At 36.2% G+C, this 24,891-nt stretch overlaps 1 protein-coding gene across 2 annotated transcripts in view; it reads right to left on the bottom strand.

Annotated features, from left to right (window-relative positions):
- LOC149409641 (protein sine oculis-like) overlaps positions 1-24,891 on the bottom strand; it is a 102,920-nt gene that overhangs the window by 29,079 nt on the left and 48,950 nt on the right. For both annotated transcript variants that reach the window (XM_089649642.1, XM_089649641.1), the window contains exon 6: positions 8,295-8,353. In XM_089649642.1, the coding sequence (XP_089505768.1) occupies positions 8,295-8,353 (59 nt within the window). The remainder of the gene's footprint in view (positions 1-8,294; positions 8,354-24,891) is intronic.

Below are 24,891 nucleotides of genomic sequence, written 5' to 3'. Positions count from 1 at the left end.
TTCACAAAAATATTTTTGTCGATAGTAGTGAGATGTAAACTTGATTATTGTTGCAAGAGAGCGAAGTAAATATGCCATTCTGTACGTTGAGCCTATGTCCACCAAGCATATAAACAAAGCTGTGATCACTGTCAATCAATTTATGTTCTTGCTTGAATTCGTATCGCTAACGTCCCTAAAAGAAACTGACCGCCGAAAACAAAAAATAGCTAAGCAAGTACATCGTAGATTCGTACATTTCTTATAAAGATATTAAATTACATAAAGGTCCAACAATTATCAGAAAAAAACAACATCTTAATGCTGTAATTTCATTTAACTACAAAACAAAATCTATGTATACAACATTTAAAAACGCATACAAAGTAATAATAAGGGATTTTGAATTCATTTGGCCCAATTCCTTTACACAATGGTTCGGTAGTCTTTGGACAAAGAGAACAATGGACCAACAACTATAGAATAGTTGGTGTTTAGTCAAGTAGAGAGATGAAAGATCCCGCACAATGGATTACGTCTTGAATGTATCGGGCAGTGGCGTGCAAAGAGTTTTTGGAAGGGGTAGATAGTAGGAAAAACAGCGAATTAATCGATATTAAAAAATTACATCGTTCGTGCAAGTTTTCGATAAGAATGATTTAAGTTGCTAGCTACAGTGTAACAACTATTATAAATGAATTATAACTAATGAATTATTCATTAAATATTTGCGAGAGTAAAATAAAAGTGAAAACACCCTATCGGTGTATGTTATGAGTCTGAAGGCAGTGGGGGGGGGGGGGGGGGGGAATGGAAAAGACGGTGGGTTATTATCGGGCTATTATAATCTTCAAGAAATATTTCGATTGTGAACGATGGTCCTTCACCAGGGTGATACTGCATCTACCACGGCACGCCTCTGGTATCGATCGGGAGCACAGAAGATGAAAGGACCCTCATCTCAAGGATTTTGGGATTATCCTACCATGCGGACATATCTGTCAGACCCTGTTTATACCTTGTTAAGAATATTAATGACTCGGGTATATGATTTAGCTTTGGGACGCGGTGTCCCGCAAGGCTCGAAGGAGTGACCAATTCTATTTTTTTCGACTTAAAACTTTTTTGTCTTTTTGATACGTAGTTATTTGCGAAAAACAGTTTTATAGAGATATTTAATTTCTACATAGTAATAATGTTCAAACTAACTAACTTACTAACCATTTCACCGTTTCCCCGCAGAGGTAAGCAGAGAGGACGGACAGCCAAACAACTCGGTCTTGGCACACACTCCTTGCCTCATTTACATTCATACGTCGTTTCATACATCTCTTCTATTATTCTGACTCTTGACATGGCCCGACTCAAGTATCTGATTCACTTGGTCGTGCCATGCTTCCTCGGGCGACCAACTTCTACCATTCACATTTTCTCTACATGACCAAACCATCTAAGCATCCCTTTCTTGATCTTACTCATTACGCTTACGTCAACCTTGCACTCTTTGCGGATCTCAACATTTCTCACACGATCATAGATGGTTTTAGCACACATACGCCTGAGGGCTCTCATTTCTGCAGCATTCAGTCTACTCTCATCCTTTCTCTGACAATTCCATGCCTCACTTCCATACATCAGGGTAGGTACCAGCACTCCATTGTGGACTGCTAGTTTCGCTTCTTTGGACAATTTTTAGTTAGCGCCAACTGCGTTCAGTCCTCCATCAATTACACTTCATTCAATATCTCTGTCAGCCTTCCCATCTCACATAAACATATTCCCTAAATACACAATTTCATCCTATTCATAAATGTAATTTTTTGACAGTATTTTGCTACACGAACTTCAGACATAGAAGTATATTATACAATAAAGGTAGCAGCCAATAAAAATGTGCGTTAAGAAAATGAAGATTATATCGGTAGTTCTCATTCGAATATGACCGAAGGAAATAGGGACGCATTGGTGCTTTGGTGAGAGCAGTTCCCCGGCAAAGCGAGGGTACTGGGGCTCTATTCCTGAATCGAGGGCGCTCGTAATCGCCGTCGAAAGTACGTACGTTGGTCGTCGTTGCTATTCCCGAAATTGGTCGAAGGTACATACTTTGACGCCAAACGTCAAAAGTCATTCCACACAACATCTACTGGGTGCAACCAGTAGAAACAGGGCAGCGAGTGGTAGGTTGTTGGCGTTTCTATGGAATTGGCTGTCAAAATCTAGTCTAGCTGTCAATTTTTGTTTTACCGCGCGGATTCCGCAAATGTAAAAGTGGGTGAAAATTTCCCACTTACTAAGTCTTTATAGGAGCTTACAAGCTTAATTAAGAGTTGCTTTTGGCAATTTGTAATATGTCCCGCAGCCATTTCTGTTTTGAATAGCGAATAACTGTTGTCTGTTTGACAGTCACACCATAGAAATCCCAAAAACATCAGGAACATAGACAATATTCACAGGGGTGCCAATATAATCATCTCTTCTACCAACTTCGACCGTTCGACGCTCAAGAATACGTAAAATTGAAACATTCGAAAAAGTTAGTCGCGACGACTAGTAGTTTTTCACTCGAAGACGGCGCATACGAAAACGATTGATCGTTTAACTCCAGAATCGCAGGCCTGGGTTCAAGTTCAAGTCCCAGATGCGCCCGTATTTTTTTCTAATTTTTCTGTTTCAAATTTTCGTTTGAGAATATTTTATATTTGAATATTCAAATATTGTCTTCAATAATTAAAAAATGAACAATTTTCTTGTTTTCTCTTTTCATACTCCAAGCAGGTCGGTTACAAGACAGTACCTACCATATTATTGTAGCAATTCTATATCAACGTCCCAATATCACACTCCTATGCGACGGATTCAACAGCTACATAGGAAACAAATACTCCGATGTTGTTGATATATTTAGTACATCAATTTCATTATATAAGGATACCTTATTGAAGTTTTTTGCATCAAGTAGGGGAATATTTTAATAAAGCTATTTAAATTGACAGTAGTACAGTATTTTGCAGGTTAACAGTATTTTGTCGGCTGAAAGAAAATAATTATTTTGGATTTTTTATATTTGTATTTTGTACCTACATACTGTGTGGAAAAAATTCAATAATATTTTTTTTATATATGTGTTTTAACAGTCATTTCCTGCACTATTTATGAGTATAATTTCTTAAATATTGGTATATATGTATGTAAAAGCCTTAATAGGCGTAGATAAATAAATATAAAATAATAAACTGAACCGAATTGTACTAAATTTTTGAATTTTGAATTCAACGGACATAATATTAACTGTTTTATGCACATATTTTTACTGCGCTCTAAACGAAATCAATAGTCTCAAGATCCGTACAGCTGAATACCTATAAGCAATAACTCGTTGGATGTCTTCAAACAAGTTGAAGCTGAATCCATCTAAGACTGAGTTTCTCTGGGCGGCCACAAACAAACGTCAACATTTCATAGACGATTCACATATTTCTATTCCCGGCAGCGATATCATCCCAAAAACCACATATAAACTTCTCGATGTCAATTTAGATCCGGACTTTTCTTTTAAAAGTCAAATAAATAGGACTGTTAGCACTGGTTTTTTCACCTAAGACAACTCAAGTCTGTTCGAAGAAACCTTCCTACAGAAGCGACAAAACTCCAACACTCTTACGTAGTCTCACGTCTCGATTACTGCAACGGCATTTATGCTACCCTCTCAAAATATCAATTTGACAAACTTCAATCAGTGTTTAATGCAGCAGCACGGCTCATAACCGGGATTTCTAAATATTCACACATTTCAGAACACCTTAAACTTTAACATAACCTTTACTGGCTCAAGTGACCTGAAAAAATCTAGTACAAATTGTGCTGGGTGGTGTTTAAATCCATCAATGAAATGACCACACCCTACATCTCTGAACTATGCGTCCCGGAAAACACTGCTCTGAGGCAACATCATCAGCTTAAAAATGTAAGTTTTTAGTTTAGATATGAATTCTGTTGGACTTGTTATGGATCTTAGTTCCGGAGGTAGTTTATTCCAAGCCTTCGGTCCAGATACTCCGGAAGCGCGATCACCAAGCTTAGTATTTGGCTTGCGCTTAGGTTCTATCAGTCTGCCTACAGCTGATGATGTTGCTGATCTAAGAGTTGACTGACTGTCCGCGACGCATAGTTCAGAGATGTATGGTGGGGCCATAATAATTGTACGAAATTTTTGAATTTTGAATTCAACGAGCGAAATACGACCTATTTTAAGCACATATTGCTCAAACTTAAAATACATAATATGGGAAATTTTAGCTATAGTTTTCCGATATCTAGTTTCTAGCTTACTAGAGGTGATAATTCACGAAGAGCGCTGTACAAATTAGCGCAGTATCCTTATTTATGTTTTGGTACAATAACGAAGTGTTGGAGAGAGATAAGAGTTGGGAAAGAGAGGGGGTTACAAAGGAAAGGGATGTTAAAGGTAGAGTGGGCACAATGGACATGCGCAGAATGGCAGAATGCTAATTGAAGGGCGGGACCTATCTAGTGAATCTACTCTCTGCTAGGGCGGCGCGGATAGTATGTACGTCTCTTTCTAGCTTCATCCTTGTAGTTATCTAGATTTAGAGGTTATTTTATCACCCTCTTCATCACTTATCTAAAGGATAACGTATATTTTCGATTTAAGATTTATCTCTAAATAGTATAAAATATAGTAGCTATACGCATCTGTCTGTTTGTGCGCTTAGTTCTTTTAAACTGTGCAAAGAATTTTGATAGGGTTTTCACTTTCATTTAGAGAATTTCTTCCGGAAGATTTACATGTATAATACGTGCATATTATTTATTTATTTGTTTAGACGCCGTAAAAGGCTTTTACAATATACATGATTTATGTTTACAGTGGTTCACAGGAGCGAAACAGTATTATGTTAAACAGAATAATTACTGAGAAATTATGTTGAAAATTAAACAAGAATAACATCTGGTATACATAGGTACAATAGCATTTTTATTTTCAATCCGTACAGTAGTTTAGTATTGAGGTTATTGTTACCTTCAATATTGAATTTGGTTGAATTTGCTGAGAACTAAGAGTTAGCTCTATTGAAACAGGGCTGTCAGTAAGACATCTCATAACAATTTTGGGAAAAATTATAGTTTTGATTAAGTATATAAAATTATTAGATAACACTCTTCTGTCTGATATCTGATGTGAGTGCATAGTTTAGGTTCTGTGATAACTTATGAATAGAATGGTATTATGCCTAATAACATTGATAATTACGACAGAGGTATGTTATTATAGCCTTCTTTTCCGTTCTTCGTTGCGGACGTGTTTTAACCGCTCCGGTTTGTTTGATCCTTTCAGAAGGTTTCCCTTGCTAAGAGATCGCTGAAAATTGTTCAGCATCCGTGTTTTATATAGTGCTTACCTTCTTATTTCACGAAATGTGCGTAACTTCTACCGTTTAGCCGGAATTTGCAATTATTATAGCATTTTAAACCGATTAATTTTTAAAAGTGAAGCTAGAACGAAGATTTCTCAATGCAGTCGAAGATTTTATACCTGACTCAAGTGTCAAGTGGTGTTGGGAATTACGGGACCTTTTCAACCGAGGATGTCTGCATGGAGGACAGATAAGCCATATTTTGTTTAAAGTTTTTGTCTTTGTTTTTATTTTCTGTTTTTGTTTATGTATTTTGTTACAGATGACACTCATAAACTTCACTTTGACTTTGGTTCAAGATTTTGCTTATGATAGCCTGCGATAAGCGAGCCCTAAGGGTCTGAGACAGAGGTGTGAAATCGTCGGATCACGACAATAGAAAGAATGTATTGGAGCCAGGAAGGAGTCTGAAAGGGTCGAGAGGATGCACTAGGTGGCATGAAAGGCTGGGAGGTGACTGGAGAGACTAAGGTAAACTAGGATGAGGTGATTTTGCACAGCGGTGCTGCCAAGGTCTGTTATCTATGTGAGGATATTGTGTCGGCGCTCTTTATTGGCAGCAGACACATGTCAGCGCTATATTAGCGGCGGACACATGCCTGAACGGATGACGAGCCTCGTGCTGGCACAGTTGGTGGACGGGGTAGTCTCTCTCCCTGCAGCAGCTGGTACAGTTCCTTCGCTACCTAGGACTCTTGCAGCAGAGTCTCCATCTTCTGTCTTCGTCGAGCGTCACAGCGGTGCTGCCAAGGTTTGTTGTCTATGTGAGGATGTTGTGTCAGCGCTCTTTATTGGCAGCAGATACATGTCAGCGCTATATTGGCGGCAGACACATGCCTGAACGGATGACGAACCTCGTGCTGGCACAGTTGGTCTAAATAACAAATGTAGATCCTAGGAAATAAATTGTACAGCGCCCTTGAGGTGATTTTTCACAAAAACGGCGCTATACAAATTATCCAATTATTATTATTATTATTCTTATAACTATATTCCGTGCAGTTGAACACATCTACTACTTCTGAGAAAGCATTGCCAACTGCATGCAATCTAGGTATAAGCGAGTTTCTAAATGACTCAGTCCTGATATTGTTATTGAAATTAAAAAGAATTTTGGATCGAGTGGTTCTAGTGGGTATATGGAAGGTAATTAGGCTTAATATATCAGGGCTGTCTATAATACCATTGACAATTTTAAAAATAAAAGTCAAATCGGAAATAAGTCTTCTATCTGAGAGTTTAAGTAAGTTTAATTCTTTCATCAAGTGATTGTAATTTATTGATTCTATAGGTAGACCGAGTTTATAGTTAATGTATCTTAGGAATTTATGCTGAATTTTTTCAATAGAGTCGGAGTGGATTTTAAAGTAAGGACACCAAATAGGAGAATTATATTCGATTTGACTTCGAACAAGTGAGGAATATAAGATTTTTAGTGTTGAAATATTTTTAAAGTCTCTGCCATTTCGGAGAATGAAGCCGAGCATTTTTAATCCTTTGTTGGTGACTGTTTCTACATGTGAAAGAAAGTTAAATTTTGAATCGAAAATAATGCCGAGATCGTTAATTTCACTTACAGAGGCGAGAGAAACATTATTAATTTTGTATTGATAGTTAAGGGGTTGTGTTGTTCTAAAAAATCTTATAATGTGGCATTTACTAATATTGAGATAAAGTTTGTTAGTTTTGCACCAATCTTGAAGTTTATTTAAATTTAATTGAATTTGAATACAGTCATTTATTGTTTTTATAATTTTAAATAGTTTAAGGTCATCGGCAAAAAGTAGCACTTCAACATTTTTATCAAATACAGTAACAATATCGTTTATGAAAAGGAGAAACAGTATTGGGCCTAAATGTGACCCTTGGGGTACACCGCTAGTAGCTATGAATTTGTGTGAAAGGTTAGAATTATTTTTTACTTGTAGATTTCTATTTGTTAAGTAGCTTTTTATCCATTCCAATAGTTTACCCTCAATTCCGATTTGACTAAGTTTATTGAGAAGAATTTTATGGTTAACTTTGTCAAACGCTTTTACAAAGTCTGTATATATTGAGTCGACTTGGGTTTTGTTTTCGAGTGAACATGCTATAAAATTTTCACATAAGGAGAGATTTGTTAGTGTGGATCTGCCTGGCATAAATCCATGTTGATTAGTTACAATGATGTTGTTAATATGTATGGAGATTTTATCGAGGATAAGTTTTTCAAACTTTATTATATTAATAGAAAGCAGAGAAAAGTCGATGTTTTATGATAAAGTCGTAAAAATATGTTTACAGGCGCTACATTGCTAACCCTGTCTAAACCTTAGCTTCCTTTTGTTTGGAAGGTCAAGTGTGCAACTTTTCCGATAGCGCAGCCATTATTCATAGGTTCGAATACGTCAACTTGGACTTTTAAATAAATTAGCTGACGTGTAACCGGCGTTACTAGGGGTTATCCTTAAGAGATAGACGTATACCACTTTAGACTTTTATGTAGGCCTTTTCAAGATGCACAATTATGTTATACATTATTTTGATGTATCTCATAAGGTTTAGCCAGCGTTAGCAATGTAAGCACCCGAAAATATTCTTTTTACGACTTGATTACAAAACATCAACTTTTCTCTACTATCTTTAAATATAATAAGCATGTATTATAGATATAAACCTACTGGTAGAAATTCTCTAAATTATAGTGAAAACCCTATCAAAATCCGTTACATAGTTTAGAAGGACTAAGCGCACAAACAGACAGAAGCGGATAGCGACTTTGTTTTTTACTATTTATTATTAGAGGATACTATTACATTATAAATGCGCATCACATTGGAACCAACTGAAGAAAATGCAAAGATTTAAATAGTAACAAGTAAGTGCAGAGGATAGACTGACCTGTCTTTGTGTTCAGCAGCTCTGTCTCTTTGTCTTCTGTTCTTAAACCAATTGGAGACCTGAAACAAACAAAAAAATCATAAATATTTATGAACAATTTATTGTGAATTAACCTTCTCAGATATAATTGAATATTTTACGACTATTCATTTTTGGGGTGTGTTGTTTCTTCTTCAATTTGGGAGGCGGGTATTGGTACCGCCACCCTGATAACGATTTATTGAAATCAACACCCCTGCCATAGGTCATCCAAAGCGGTTCGCTACGTCTGCTGACTTAGCAGGGGTGCCCGGGTTCATGAGGTGAGGTTTGTCAAAGTCTTGGCGGCGGATGCGTTTTTCCACCTATTGCGTGGCGGGTCGGATCGGGAAAGACTGGTTAAGGGAGACCTATTGACCTCTCCAGCCGGACTCTTTCTCGACCCATCGCCTTGCACGGCAGTGCGAGTCCGTCACTCGCATATTATTTTCATTCCCAAAACTACCTCCTTCCTTTCCATAAAAAGAACCTCCACACAGCATCCCCAAAGATGACATACGCCCTGATGGATTTTTTTTCCTCAGGGCTTCCTGTGTGGAGCTAATGTAAAAAAAGTCCTAGACAAACCTCACCGCACTAACACGGGCATCCCTGCTAAGTAACCAAATGTAGCGAGCCAGTTGGGGTGACCTATGGCAGGGATGCTGGTTTCAATAAATGGTTCCCGGGGCGGCGGTAACCATCTCTGCCTCCCAAATTGATTGTTATTGTGTCAGAAATAACGGTTACAGATAAGCTTCCAGTGGCAGGGCTATAATAGGTGTTGGTTTTTGGTACAATAATAAAAATGACCATAACATGAGGTTGTTAATTTGTTGGGTTGTTCTAGGGAAACTATCGAGGAATTTGTGGCCGTTTAATAAACAACACAGATTTGTCAAGACACAGAAAATAATCGTAGATCGAGCATTTTTATCACCGGCACTGACAATAAAAGTGACACCAGGCATAAAGACAGGGCCGCACTGAGGAAAATATATAAATATTTTTTAAAGAAAGATAAACATTCTCGGGTTACAAATAACCTGACAATATTGCTGAGTTCTCCTACTGATGACAATATATTTATAAATTAACAGCAGTTAATTTACGAAATAAGTGTCGGGAATATCCATTTAGGATCTTGCTTAGGTGTTGGCTCCAATTCCTGGATCCTCAGTCAAACTAAAAAAATATGTGTTTACATATTTTAATAAAAATATGTAAACATTATTTTCAATCCTAGTAACCATAATCCCATTGATTCTTGTGCGGTAAATTGTAGTTATTTTATTAGAACTGTTTTACATTATATTGTAAGTGTACTTTTTTAAATTTTGATATTTTATTTTTAATATAGTTAACTTAATGGTCAATGATATAACCTACCTAACACTGTCAAATATGAATTTATTTAAAACAATTTACAACGCTTATAAAAAAATATATATGTAAAGTAATTGAACAATAAGGATCAAGTCAGCAAAGAGTTTTTTTTTTTAAATAAAAAAAAACTGGAATATAATTAAAATAACATATACACTAACCATACTACTCTGTACTTATTTATTTATTAGAAAATTTTTATAGCGCCGCTTTTGTGAGATATCACCTCAGGGGCGATTTACAGTTGACGCAGATATTACAAAAATATGAATATTACAAAAATAAAGTTAAATAAAATGAAGTATAGGAACAGGTGAAACGAAGATAGAAGATGGAACAAGAAATATAGGTGGTGAAGAAACTGGACCAGCTGCTGCACCGAGAGAGTCCACCGCGTCCACCAACAGTGCCATCACGAGGTTCGTCATCCGTCCAGGTATGTGTCTGATGCTAATAAAGCGCTGACACAATATCCTCACATAGGCAACAGACCTTGGCAGCACCGCTGTGACGTTCGGAGAGTCCATCATTCATCTCCATGTAATCTTGATCCTGGTGGTTGTGTTAGTTAGTGTTGTGTATTTGTATATTAGAGCGCCATTGAGATGATTTTTCACAAAAAAAACGGCACTATACAAGTAATACAATCATTATTATTATCATATTATCATTATAGGTTCAAATAAACATATAAAAATGTGATCAGGTGATATTGTAATACCATGATAATTGTATGACCTTTGTATGATACCTAGTGAGGTCTATATAACAAAAATAAATAATTGATTTTTAAAAGTAATAATTAAATTGAAAAAAAATACTACCACTAAAATCGGCCGCCCGTGTGCCCAGCCCACTTTTCACTTACCAATACGGCCCTGACAGTATAAGATATGGTGAGATCCTATCAGTGACACCAGTTGAATCTGATAATTATCGTACGGTGTAAAGTTGTAGAGACAAGGAGGTATGCGTGGCTAAATGGTCACTGCCACCCAGAAAGGCAGAATGGTGAATAACAACTAACTGTTTAATTCACTAATTTAATTTATTAAAAAATAATAAATTAAATTTTTTAATTTAGCTACCTATAATAGATACACGGTTATCTTAGAAATCTTCACATTTTCACAGCATGAAAAATTAAAAATATATGTAAATTTGTACAAACTTTTGGTTAACAAATTATTATAAGCATTAATTACTCGCCTGAAATATCCATACAAATTGAAAATATCTCCCGAGTAAAAATAAATGCCGCCGGCGGGAATTGAACCCGCACCTCCTGATGTCCGGTCAGGTGCTCTGAACCACTGAGCTACGTCGGCTTATTCCCAACCCGCCAAATAATTCAATAGTACAAGTACTTCAAATGGAAAATAATTCAATATGTGCAAGTACTTTAATTGACAATTCAATATGTGCAAGTACTTTAATTGACAATTCAATATGTACAAGTAATTCCTATTATTTGTTCTATGCATAAACTTGTCTTACAAACATTTTGGTTGTTTTACATAGCTTTGATTAAAATCTGTAGGTACGTGTGAGTGAGAATTTTTATAAAATTTGTACTAAGCCAGCGCAGAAAAATCACGTGATCACAAGCCAAAAATATGTCTATTCTTCTTGGGTCTAATATAGTATTAGATCTGCATTGGGTAAGGCGTATTGGCAAGATCGTGTGAGATATGTGGGGATCCGCAAGGAGTGCAAGGCTGATGTAAGCGTAATGAGTAAGATTAAGAAAGGGACGCTTAGATGGTTTGGGCATGTAGAGCGAATGAGCGAAGAAACGAGTTTAAGGCGAAGCGTAATGCCCAATCACTATTTTGATTAATCTTTATAACGAATTGGTGTACATTATGAAAACCAAAAAATATTGTTCATTTTGGTTTATTGTTTATTTGTTTATTATTTGTGGTTTTTACAATAAATATACAAGTCATACTGTTTTAATTTATACTACAATTCCATTAAAAGCATTTGCTTGTGGATGGAAGAGGAGTGTACATTTGCGAAAAATAAAATAACTAGGTTACAAAGTAAAAAAAATTACAAAATTAAAATCCATACAAATTATTGTATTTGGAAGGAAGAAAAATATATATTATGGAGGATAAATAGAGTAGGATAATTTGTGAGATATGCTTATAATATGCTTTAGTTAAATTGAAGGTTTTCCTATCGTTTCACTTGAGTAGAATACCAATAAAAAAATAAATCACTCAATAAAAAATATAAATGGAAACTACTCCGTTCATACATTTCTATTGAAAAAATTTTTTTTTAGTAGTTTACATTTATATTTTTTATTGAGTAATTTATTATTTTATTTGTATTCTACTCAAGCGAAGCGATGGGAAAACCTTAAATTTATCTAAAGCATATTTTTTGGTATTCATAATGTACACCAATTCGTTATCAAGATTAATCGATGAGTCTGATGAGTCTGCTCGTGCGCAGGATCGGAACTGCTCGTGCGCAGGATCGAATTGCATACGCTGCCGCCGCTTACGAAAACAATATGAATATTACGAAAAAAAGTGATAAATTAATTATTAATGAACTTCTAACGTTTCTTCAAAACAAAATCGATGTCTTAGACGAACTAACCGCGGTTCAAATATGCTCCAATCATTTCTCAGAAGACGAAGTGGAGGCTGCGAAAGACATTCTGTGCAGTGAAACAGTTGAACGCAGGATTATGAGGAAAGGCGAAGGTAGGAAGTCTAAGAATTTATATGATATCATTAAAATACTGAAGGAAACAGAGAATGAAGCTCTACCGACATTTGTCGCTCAGAATCTACACAAACTACCGCCTGTCAATTTCGATCACGTAGATGTCACTTGTCTCCTAAAAGATATCACGGCATTAAAGGGTGAATTAACCACAATTCAGTCACAAATGTCCAAACGAAGCGATCTGGAAGTATTACGCTCTGAAATGGCTCTCCTAAGGAATGAACTGAAAATAAATAAACATAACCGTATTCCAAATCAAAACGAAAACACATCGCCGTCCTTGAACACATTGAAGGTCACCATACCGGTAGCCATAGATAAGAACCGCTCAAACTCACGGTCGCCAACTAATGAAATACGTTTGGACAACAATGCGCACTGCAGTAATGTGATAACCCCGCCCGCGCCCCTCACATTAGCTGCCCCACCTGTCATGCACTCTCCTCAATCATGGAATAAAGTAGCGGCGTCTAGCTCTCTCACACAACAGCAACAAGTCATAATTCAGACATCACAGGTACATCAACCGGGTATGGATGAATCAGCCAAAGTTGCACGCACACTATCTCACAAAAATACATTTATACCAGAGACAACTAATTTTAATACGGATGGTTATAAAACCGTTACAAGAAAACTAAGGAGGTCGAGAAATATTATTGCAACTGGAATAGCGATGGAGAACTCCCTAAAAATAGCCGAGTTAAAAACAACGCTCTATGTGTCGAGGTTCGACAATAGTGTAACTGAAGACAATATTCGAAACTTTATCAATTGTAAAATAAAAGGAAGTAATATCCAAATAGAAAAAATAATACAACGAAATCCCACGCAGTTTGGATCTTTCAAGTTGACTATACCGAATACGGATTTCAAAACCTACATGAACAAAGAATTTTGGCCGACTGGTACTGTTTTCCGAAAATTTATTGAAAAAAAATACAATGGAAAAGAACAAAATTAAGATAATCTCAATAAACTGCAAAAGTTTTAAACGAAACGTCAACTTCGTTATAGATATGTGCGATATCTACGATGTAATACTTTTGCAAGAAACGTGGTTATTACAAAACGAAACATCGAATCTATCCAAAATTCATCCGAACTTCCAGGGATGGGGTACCTCTGCTGTAGATTTATCAAACGGACCGCTACGAGGCCGACCCTACGGAGGAGTCGCAGTACTTTGGAGGAACGAGCTGCAAGCTTCAATAATACCGTGTGGAGATGACCGCATCGCTGGTATTCAGATAACCACCAACGGGGGGACGATAAGCATACTGACTGTCTACATGCCGGTATGTCACGCGGACAACCTTACCGACTTCACCAACTACCTTTCCAAAATACATACGATCATTCAAGACAACGAACACTCTGAAACCATTGTTATGGGAGATTTCAACGCTCACCCATCCTCCATATTCGGGAAAGAACTCTCTCATTTCTACACCGAAAATAACTACAATTGTATCGATATTGAAAGACTACCGAATGACACATATACATATATAAGCGATGCACACAATACCACTTCCTGGCTCGATCACTGTATATGCACCAATAATCTTAAGAACAAAATAGATAGTCTAAAAATACATTATGATACCGACTGGTCCGATCACAGGCCGACATCTTGCGTAATCGCCGCTGAAAAATTACCTGCAACTATTTTTAATATTCCACAACAGCCTAATAACATAATATGGAGAAGGAATAATAATAAGAAAATCAGTGAATATACGTCTGTAGCAGAAGCATTACTTAGTGTAATCTATCAAAGACACTCCAAATCCATTTGTAATTCGGATTCTATATGTGACAGATGTGACCATATAAAAAGCATGGAAAATATATACACAGACATCGTTGAAGCTCTAAGTAAGGCTGCCAATACCGTATTTCATCGGAAGAACGATCAAAACAAACCAAAAACACATCGTGACATTGCTGGGTGGAATCAACAAGTTAAGGAACACTACAAAAATTCCAGATCGGCGTTGATGGAGTGGATTAAAAATGGGAGACCATTACATGGTCCCATTGCGGATGAAAGAAAACGAAAAAGAAAGGAGTTCAAAATAGCTCTTAAACACTGCCAAAGCTCCTCTGAACAAACAAAAATGGATGATATCGTAAAATCACTTGACACGAAGCAGTTTGCCCAGTTCTGGAAGAAAAGCAATAACCTGATCAAACCAAAAAATCGAATCGCCAGCCAAATTGATGGATCTACAAACACGGAGGAAATTGCTAATACTTTTAGAAGAACCTTTGCAGATATTTCTGGAAATGAAATACCGTCTGTCCCTGATATTATGGAATTTGATGGACAAAACGTTTACCTCTCTGAAAGCAGTATAATGAAGGCCATAACAGGCACTAAGGCTGGTAAGTCTCCGGGACATGATAACTTAAGTATTGAACACATAAAATACGGAGGTAGATACATACCCAAACTACTACACATACTGTTCAACGCAATACTTAAACACAACCATATACCGGGTGCAATGACGAAAACGATTATAACTCCAATCCTGAAATCGGGACAGCCTGACATGACTAACTCCAGCAATTACCGGCCAATATCTTTAGCAACTATAACTGCAAGATTATTTGAAAGGGTAATATTAAATGAGATAAATGATAAACTAATGTCTAAAGATAACCAGATGGGATTTAAATGTAGACTATCCACTAATATGGCAATATATACTGCAAAGCAAATAATAGAATTCTACAAGAAACGAAAAACTACCGTATACGGGTGCTTCTTAGATCTAAGTAAAGCCTTCGACAGGGTCTGTCATAAAACATTATGGGATAAATTGAAAGCTAGGAATATACCTACCTCATTTATAAACATACTATCCCGATGGCACTCCCAGCAAGAAAATGTTGTACGGTGGGCAAGTACATACTCCCAGCCGATATATTTGCGGTCAGGAGTAAGGCAAGGAGGGTGTATGTCCCCCATTCTATTTAATGTATACATGGACGAGTTGTCAAGTCGCCTGGACATCAGAACGGGCTGTCGTGTTAACAGTATATGTATGAATCATATAAGCTACGCGGACGACATGATCCTCCTAGCTCCGTCGATCAAGGGATTAAGATTACTCCTAAACATTTGTGAAGAATATGGAAAACAGCATAATATGATATACAACCCGAAGAAGACGGAATTGATTGCGTTCCACCACGGAAAAAGTCAAGATACAAGTAATATGCTCCCCGTATACCTTAACGAGGCAAAAATAAATACATGTTCGAACGTGAAATACTTGGGGCACATTATTAATGAAAACCTATCGGACGATGGCGATATCGAACGACAAAGGAGAAGCCTTAGCATAGTTTCTAACATGATTGCCCGCAGATTTTGCAAATGCAGCAATACCGTTAAAAAAATACTGTTCAACGCATTCTGTACTGGCCTGTATACTTGTGAGACATGGTGTCACTACCGAACTTGCTCGATGGAACGACTCCGAATTCAATATAATGACGCCTGTAGAATAATATTTGGATACCGAAGATACAGCAGCGCATCGACAATGTTCACGGAACTAGGACTGAATGGATTTGCCGGCCTGATGAGACACCGGGTCACTGGAGCCAGGATGCGGCTAATGGCCTCTGCCAACACGTTGGTGACCGCAGCCTACCAGCACCAAGCGCCACTCCTGAGTGAGCGCTGGGCCCAAGCGCACTCAAGACCACACCCTGCATAGTTTTCCTTATTTGATAATTTATTATATCTATTGTACAAAAAAAATGTATATCTATATGGGACGTGTGGGATTGCACAAACCTCCCCACATCCTGGAATAAAAAATATTATTATTATTATTATTATTATTATTATTAATCAAAATAGTGATTCGGCACTAAGCTTTTCCTTAGTAATTTTCCTCAAGCATCCCCGACTTCTTCTAACATTCAAACCTTTTTCTAAACACTTATGGTACTAATAAGAACAAACATTGAAATTTTCAGCGATATCAGTCCATTACTTTACGAGCGCAAACATAGACAAGCTGATTTTTTGAAAACATATAATAAAATTTTCTTTTAATTATAATCGATTTTTAATATTAGCGCGCTCCCTATAACATTCGTATTTACATATTTCCCTTTCAAACCCTCTTCTTCTTCTTTTTTAATGCTTACTACAGCGTTGTACAGCGTCCTTGTGGTGATTTTTCACAAAGAATTCGCAAGTTGTTTCGTGATGCTGAATTATTTTAACGCTTTTTCCGCTCCAACCAATAAGGAGGCTAGGATTCAAATTTTACTGGTTTAAATCTGCGCAGTGTTGCTTTGAGTTGAATCTAGCCACCCGCGCCGGCGCCGTAGCGAAAATGTCATCTAATGACAGTTGACAAAAACACCGTACCGATAAAACAACCGATGTGTCAATTCGAATTTTAGCCGGAGTATTAGCTCAATCTTATACGAGTGCCTGTGAATTCCTCCACCATACGAGCGCTACCAAAAGAACCATATCATCGAACATCACAACCAACTCTTCCGTAAGTCACATTCATACCTATCTTTTTGGTTAGGCGAACAGAGCGTTAATTTACATAGGCACATACCTGCCTAGATTATAATCATTATAATCTAACCCATGTGTCGATAGTCTACGCGAATATCGCACAAAATTATTATAATTAAGGAAACAGAGGATAGACAGTCAAGTGTCAGACGTAAGAGGCCATGACCGTAACAGATGTGTAAGGAACAGTGAGTGATGTGAATATTATATGCTTGTAACAGTGTATTTACATCGTGGATGGTCCATCGCCCGGAATTCCTGGAAGTTGGGAAGGCCGCATCGGGTTACAACTTCGCTGACAATTTATTTATTAACAGGACGGGATGAACATATCGGCCGACCCGAGGCAGAGGCTCTCAAACCCTTTGTTTAAACCACTTTTAATTCATAATAATCTACATGTTTCAAATCCTGTGGCTTCTTTGTCAGTATAATTAAAAATAGATAAGTATAATAATAATAATGTTTGTAAATAACTTATTTCATTGATGTCGCTATTCCAAATTCCTGAAATATTCAAAAATCTGTTTCTGAAAAAATAAGAAAATACACAGATTTAGGAAATGAGATTAAAAGAATTTGGCATTCTCAGAGTATAAAAATATTACCATTTGTTATTTCGGCTACTGGCATTATACCTAGCTCTCTCATTCAAAATTTAGGCGTATTAGATCTGTCAAAGAATTTATATATAAAAATGCGTACTAGGGTATAATATAGCCTAGTACGTAATTATTATAATCAAAATCCTCGGTCGGCTCTACTAGCAAACCGGGGGTCGCGGGATATACCAGCGTGCGCAAAAGATTAATTTGTGTTACTTCACATTTACACATTTAAAATAATATACAATATAGTATATTTGCGGTATCGCGCTGATGTAAGACCACCATTCAGAATTGAAAGGTTGCTTGAAATGGCTTTGGCTGTGTTTAGTGACCAGTTCTGAATGGTCAGGTCCCTCCCCTGTACCTTCAGACTCATAACATACTCAATTGGGGATGCCAGACGGTCGTGAGCCGTTGGGACTCTTGCTCGGTTTTACATAAAAAATAAAACACACTGATTTCGGTTATGGGTCTTTCAGTGAGTGATCTCTAGTTCAATGAATTCATATTTATTTTGAAGTGAGGAGTGTAATTTTTCAAAATTGGAACTGATTGTGTTCGGAATTCAGTCTAGCGATAAAGTACCAACCTATAGTATAATATTTACGAGAAAATTGGAACTGATGTGTTAAGAATTCAGGGAAGCCATCAAGCACCTGTCTATAATATAATATTTTTTTACAAGAAAATTATTTTCATTCTATATTTAAAATGCGTTATTATTTCTTTATTTCAATTTCTTTGTGTTAATCTTGGACAAGTAAAGACAGATTTCTCAATTTTTCATGGGTCTACGAACTAAAGGTAGTTCATTAATCTTTACTACGAATTGATTTACATTATGAAAACAAAAACATGCTTTCGCTCGAATAGAATTAAAATATAAATATTTTTAATTACTTAACAAAAAATATAAGCGTAAAGTGCTAAAAAATGTTTTTTTATTATTAAAAATGTGTGAACGCATAGGCTAAGATTATCAGCTGTGACAGTTTTCCTGCCATAATCTCATTGACTCCAGATGGTTGGGAGTAGTTGGGACTCTTGTGCGTTATACACACTTAAAAAAATAAAATAAATAAAGTTACAACTTCTGTTTTCTTTCGGTGTAGATCACACTCTAAGTTTAATTAGTTCAGTGACTCAGACATCTTGTCTATTGTCTTTGTTCTTTTTTTTGGTAACCTAATACCATTGCAAATTCTTGTGCCTATGTTCGTAAATGTCCTTTTTGAATGTCCTTGTAAAATGGATCTGGGACAAGGGAGACATTTAAATGATAGAACATTGCAACCAAACACTGACTGATTGAAGGGAGATAAATAAATAGATTACATTTGATCTATTGATGAACAAAGTATGCATGAAGAATGAGTTAATGATGAATGTAAGTAAGTCTAAAGTAATGGTGTTTGAAAGAGAGAGTACGAAAACAGTGTGCAATATAGTTGTGCATGAGGAATACTTGGAGCAGGTGGATGAGATTGTCTATTTAGGAAGTATGTTCTAGAGAGATGGGAAGGCTGACAGAGATATTGAAAGAAGGGTAAATGCAGGTAATTCCGTTAATGGAGGACTGAACGCAGTTGGCGCTAACAAAAAATTGTCCAAAGAAGCGAAGTTAGCAGTCCACAACGGAGTGCTGGTACCTACCCTGATGTATGGAAGTGAGGCATGGAACTGGCAAAGAAAGGATGAAAGTAGATTAAATGCTGTTGAAATGAGATCCCTGAGGCGTATGTGTGGTAAAACCATTTTTGATCGTGTGAGGAATGTGGAGATCCGCAAAGAGTGCAAGACTGATGTAAGCGTAATGAGTAAGATTAAGAAGGGGACGCTTAGATGGTTTGGGCATGTAGAACGAATGAGCAAAGATAGGAGTGTAAGGAGGATATATGATGCAAATGCGAATGGTAGCAGAAGTCGGGGACGCCCGAGGAAGACATGGCACGATCAAGTGAATCAGATACTTGAGTCGGGCCATGTCAAGAGTCAGAATAATAGAAGAGTATGTATGAGACGATGTATGAATGTGAATGAGGCAAGGAGTGTGTGCCAAGACCGAGTTGTTTGGCGGTCCGTCCTCTCTGCCTACCCCTGCGGGGAAACGGCGTGATGGTTAGTTAGTTTTACATTATATTCAAATTTAATAAAATAAAATTACTAAATATGTTAAATGTCTTCCCAGCACGGGAAATCGCAGTGGGGAAAACATTATGAAGTACAATGTTTAAAAAAAATAATAATATATAATTTTGTTTGAAAAGTATTTTTGGTTATTCATTATTTAAATATCATCATTTTCATATAAATATGCTAATGTACTTACAGTTTATACAAAGCGAAGACAAAACAAAGAATAACAATAACAGTGCTAGTACATTATATTGTATCGTCATTGCTACACTTAGAGTACTACTAGTACTAGTTCTACCAACTACATTGCTCTACAGTATAAAATAAAATTCTACTTACGTTCGGTAGAGTGTATATTATAAATATATGGTGGTGTATTTAGACCCGACATGACCGTCTGTTCTGAGCGAGTTATCGCGGTTGCCAAGAGACCCCGATGGTAACCCGATACCTCGTTTTCTCTACCCAAACACACACTGCCTGTCCCTGTAGCAGCCTATATTCCAATATGCCTGTAGTGCCTGGAACCACGTGTATATGACGAGTGACGACTGTCCCAAAAAACTCAAATAATTACGCAGATCATAGAATGACGCGAATTTTCATGCGCATTTTTAAATAATTGACTGAAAAGACTGAATTCAATATAAACGAGATTACTGAGGCGTTTGTGTGGTAAAACTATGATCGTATGAGATATTTAGAGATTCTCAAATAATAATAATATTTGGCTGATTTATATAGCGCCGTTTTTGTGTGAAAAATGTACAAATAAAATTAATATAATTAAATCTAAGACTTAATTATTAACTACTGGCTTAAGGCGAAGCTTAACGCTAAATCACTATTTTGATTCATCTTTATAGCGAATTGGTGTACATTATGAATACCAAAAAATATGCTTTAGATTAATTGAAGGTTTTCCTATAGTTTAGCTTGAGTAGAATACAAATAAAATAATAAATTACTCAATAAAAAATATAAATGTAAACTACTAAATGTATGAACGCGTAAAGGAAACAACTTTTAAAAAATACAGTATTATAGCTAAAATTGTCTGTGACAGTTTCACTTCATAAACTTTTTTGCTTTCTTATAAAATTATTTACAAAATAAATAAAAACCAGTTTTGTGCTAGAAATCGAACGTTTCTAGACTCCGTTTGTCAAGCGATTTGATACCTATTACCTACAATATAAGGCATACCTATATGTATAAATATTTAATAAAACATGACCCATTTGAGAATATTGTTATTTTTTCATGTCTATAACATATTAAATAACAAAACAAAAGATGATTTAAAAAAAAATCGGAGCTATATACCGAAAAGTTATATAAATTAAACATTAAATATAGCAAAACTTTTGTTCCACAGGAACAGCGCTTTTCGCAAATTTCGCGAAAATTCGCGAATTTCGACAAAAAAATAACGCGAATTTCCCAAAATAAAACGCAAACTTTCCAAGAAAAAGCGATAATTTTTCAGGTTACACATTAAATGTCACATGTGAGATAAATTCGAACATGAAGTCAAAATGCTAAATATCGGCGTCTATCTTGAAATTCTAGTGTATTCAACAAGATTATTTCTCACAAAAACGGCGCTATGCAAATTATCCAAAAAAATATTATTTTCATATGGGAGAGAAAATGAATTTTGGGTCATCCTTTAGGACTAATACGTCATGTGATGCAGCTGTGTTAGTATTGAATTTTGATAGTAAACGGTTTCGGCCCAGATGGGATATAGATTCCCTCAACTCATAAACAGGGTTGTCAATGGGTGCCCACAAGTTCCTTTATCTACAAAATGACCCAAATTCCATTGAAATTAGCATTTATTTTGTAACATCTGGTTATTTTCGGGTTTTCTCTTTCGTTCAGGATTTAAAAATAGATTTATTTTTGAAAATTTACTACGAAGAAAACGAAATTATATTACCTACATTCTCACAAATATTGTATATACAGGTTGTCCAATAAGAAGTGTTATTTTGAATAGCCCGCTATTTCGGTAGATGTTACTTTTGAAGCTGTCATTTTTTTGACATTTGACAAATAGAAACTGCGCTATTAATAAAAATGGAACGATACACGCTTCAACAACGCATTGAAATTATTAAAATTCACTTGAGTGAATCAAATGCAAATCATCTTGAGTGATGAGGCTCATTTCCACCTCGGTGGCTTCGTCAACAAGCAAAATTGTCGCATCTGGGGCTCGGAAAACCCAAGAGTTATTGTTGAAAAGTCTCTCTATCCTCAACGTTTTACTGTTTGTTGCGGTTTATGGTCTGGCGGAGTCATTGGACCTTACTTTTTCGAAAATGAGGCTGGAGCAACAGTTACGGTGAATGGATCGCTACCGAGAGATGTTTAATGATTTTTTATGGCCGGAATTGGATGGTATTGATCTGGACAACGTTTACTTTCAACAAGACAAGCCACACAAGCAACGAAATATCAAAATAACACCTCTTATTGTAAAACCCGTTGTTATTTTTTAATATGGTTGGAATCAAGCAATTCCCAGAATCCCCGCATTTTTCCCACAAAAAAATTCTCCCCGCAAAATACCCAATACTTGAAAAATCTTTTAAATTGAATTCCCCACGAATTGGCAACACAGATTATGGACAAATAAATCTATATATAAAAATTAATGTGTCTTTGTTTGTCCGATAATGGACCGATTTCGCCGAAAACTTCATAGTTTGTTCTTATTAGTGTCAGGAGTGCTTATAGAATGGTTTGAATGGTATAAATCGGGGACGCCCTAGGAAGATCCGCATTATCTTTGCACTGGATTGAATCGAATAAAAAGTCCATATACGAGTAATGTACTTTTTTAAATGGTAACAATGTGGTACACAATAGTGAACGTTAGACGAAGTAGAGACGCCCGAGGAAGCTACAAGCCAAAAATGTGTATATTCTTGGTATACCTTATATTGTAGGTAATATGCATTAAAATCGCTTGAAAAACGGAGTCTAGAAACGTTCGATTTCAAGCACAAAACTGGTTTTTATTTATTTTGTAAATAATTTTAAAAGAAAGCAAAAAAGTTAATCAAGTGAAACTGTCACAGATAATCTTAGCTATAATACTGTATTTTTAAAAAGTTGTTTCCTTTACGCGTTCATACATTTATATTGAAAATAATTTTTTTTCAGTAGTTTACATTTATATTTTTTATTGAGTATTCTTTTTTTTATTTGTATTCTACTCAAGCGAAACGATAGGCAAACCTTCAATTTATCTAAAGCATATTTTTTGGTATTTATAATGTACACTAATTCGTTATAAAGATGCAGAGCAGAGATGAAGAGCAACTTTTAGTTTTCAACTAAAAGTTGAAAACAATGTTTTGTCATCTTTTAGTTGTCAACTTTGGTGTAAACGCGGCTTTAGTAAGGTCTTAGAGGTAGGACCGTAGAAGCGATGTCCATTGATGTTTCAACAAACTATAATATTGAAATATCGACTACCAGTGTTGCCAAGTTAGCATATTATATGCTAAATTTGGCATAATTACTCCATGTTTAGCATAACTATTATGCTTTTAGCATATAGCATATTTATTTGGCTTATTTTTACAGAAACATGAAAATAATAAAAACTATTTTTTTAACTAACAAAAATGACATCGATTGAAAAACTGGTGTCTCAATGGAGAAAAAAGTTCACATTAAATGGGAATCCTTGACTTCCACTGTAGAGTTTTGGAATGAAGTCATGAAATATAAAGTTGCAGCTAATAATAACCCCTTCGGTGATTTATGTCAGTTTGCAATGTCTATTTTAACATTGCCGCATTCAAATGCGGACATTGAACGTGTATTTAGCCAAATGAGTCTGGTCAAAACAAAACTCCGAAATCGTTTGGCGGTGAGAACCCTGAATGCCATTTTGTACGTGAGATTTGGCCTAAAGAGAGCAGGAAAGTGCTGTTATTCTTACACTGTTCCTGACGAAGTACTACGCTGCATTGGGACCAAAGAAAGTTACGACTCCGTCTCTCCGCCTTCCACATCAGCTGCTGTTAATGAAGAAGAAGAAGAAGAAGATGAAGATATTGATATTTTATTTCACTGATTTTATTTCTAAGTTAAATTTATGTTAGCTTTTTTTTGGCATTTTTTAAAGTAATTTAGCATTTTTCTGGCATATTTTTCCCATCACTCTATTTCTCAATAAATACTAAGATAAATTTATGTTGCCTTTTTTTTGGCATTTTTTAAAGTAATTTAGCATATTTCTGGCATATTTTTCACATCACTCTAGCATATTTTGAAGTAGTTGAGTTGGCAACACTGTCGACTACACGTTTTTATACTATATTTGTGTATAGGTATTGTCAAGTGCGTAGTGGTAAAGGGATGGCGACCGTGACATGTGGTCAGATGGTCAATGTAACCTGACTCCTTCACTTCCTGCCATCCTGCACAGTGCCTGGGTGGTGTCGGGACTAGCGACACGTGATGCAACTTAACCTAACCTAATAATAATAATTGGATAACTTGTATAGCGTCATTTTTGTGAAAAACCACCTCAAGGGCGCTGTACAAAAATATAATAAAATTCTTCAATGATCTATACATATTATTACTAACTATAGATTAGTCACTACTATTATCGACTTATCGCAGCTTGTCGTTCACTAATACAAAACTATGTTAACATATTGATCAATGAACGTGATGATACTGAGAATATACAGGGTTTTCCAATAAGAGGTGTTATTTTGATATTCAATCATAAAAGATCAATGGTTTCGTTGCTTGTGTGGCACGTAGCGCCGTCTTGTTGAAAGTAAACGGTGTCCAGATCAATACCATCCAATTGCGGCCATAAAAAATCATTAATCATCTCTCGATAGCGCAATCCATTCACCGTAACTGTTGCTCCAGCCTCATTTTCGAAAAAGTAAGGTCCAATGACTCCGCCGGACCATAAACCGCACCAAACAGTCACACGTTGAGGATAGAGAGGCTTTTCAACAATAACTCTTGGGTTTTCCGAGCCCCAGATGCGACAATTTTGACGAAGCCACCGAGGTGGAAATGGGCCTCATCAAAGGGACGCTTATTAATATATGACGCCAATGTGAATAGCAGAAGAAGTCGGGGAAGC

This window comes from Hesperophylax consimilis, chromosome 30, assembly GCF_061612785.1.
Source record: "Hesperophylax consimilis isolate HC1 chromosome 30, BYU_Hcon_1.0, whole genome shotgun sequence".
In the NCBI taxonomy this organism is placed as follows: domain Eukaryota; kingdom Metazoa; phylum Arthropoda; class Insecta; order Trichoptera; family Limnephilidae; genus Hesperophylax; species Hesperophylax consimilis.
This window is presented reverse-complemented; position numbering and strand designations above follow the sequence as displayed.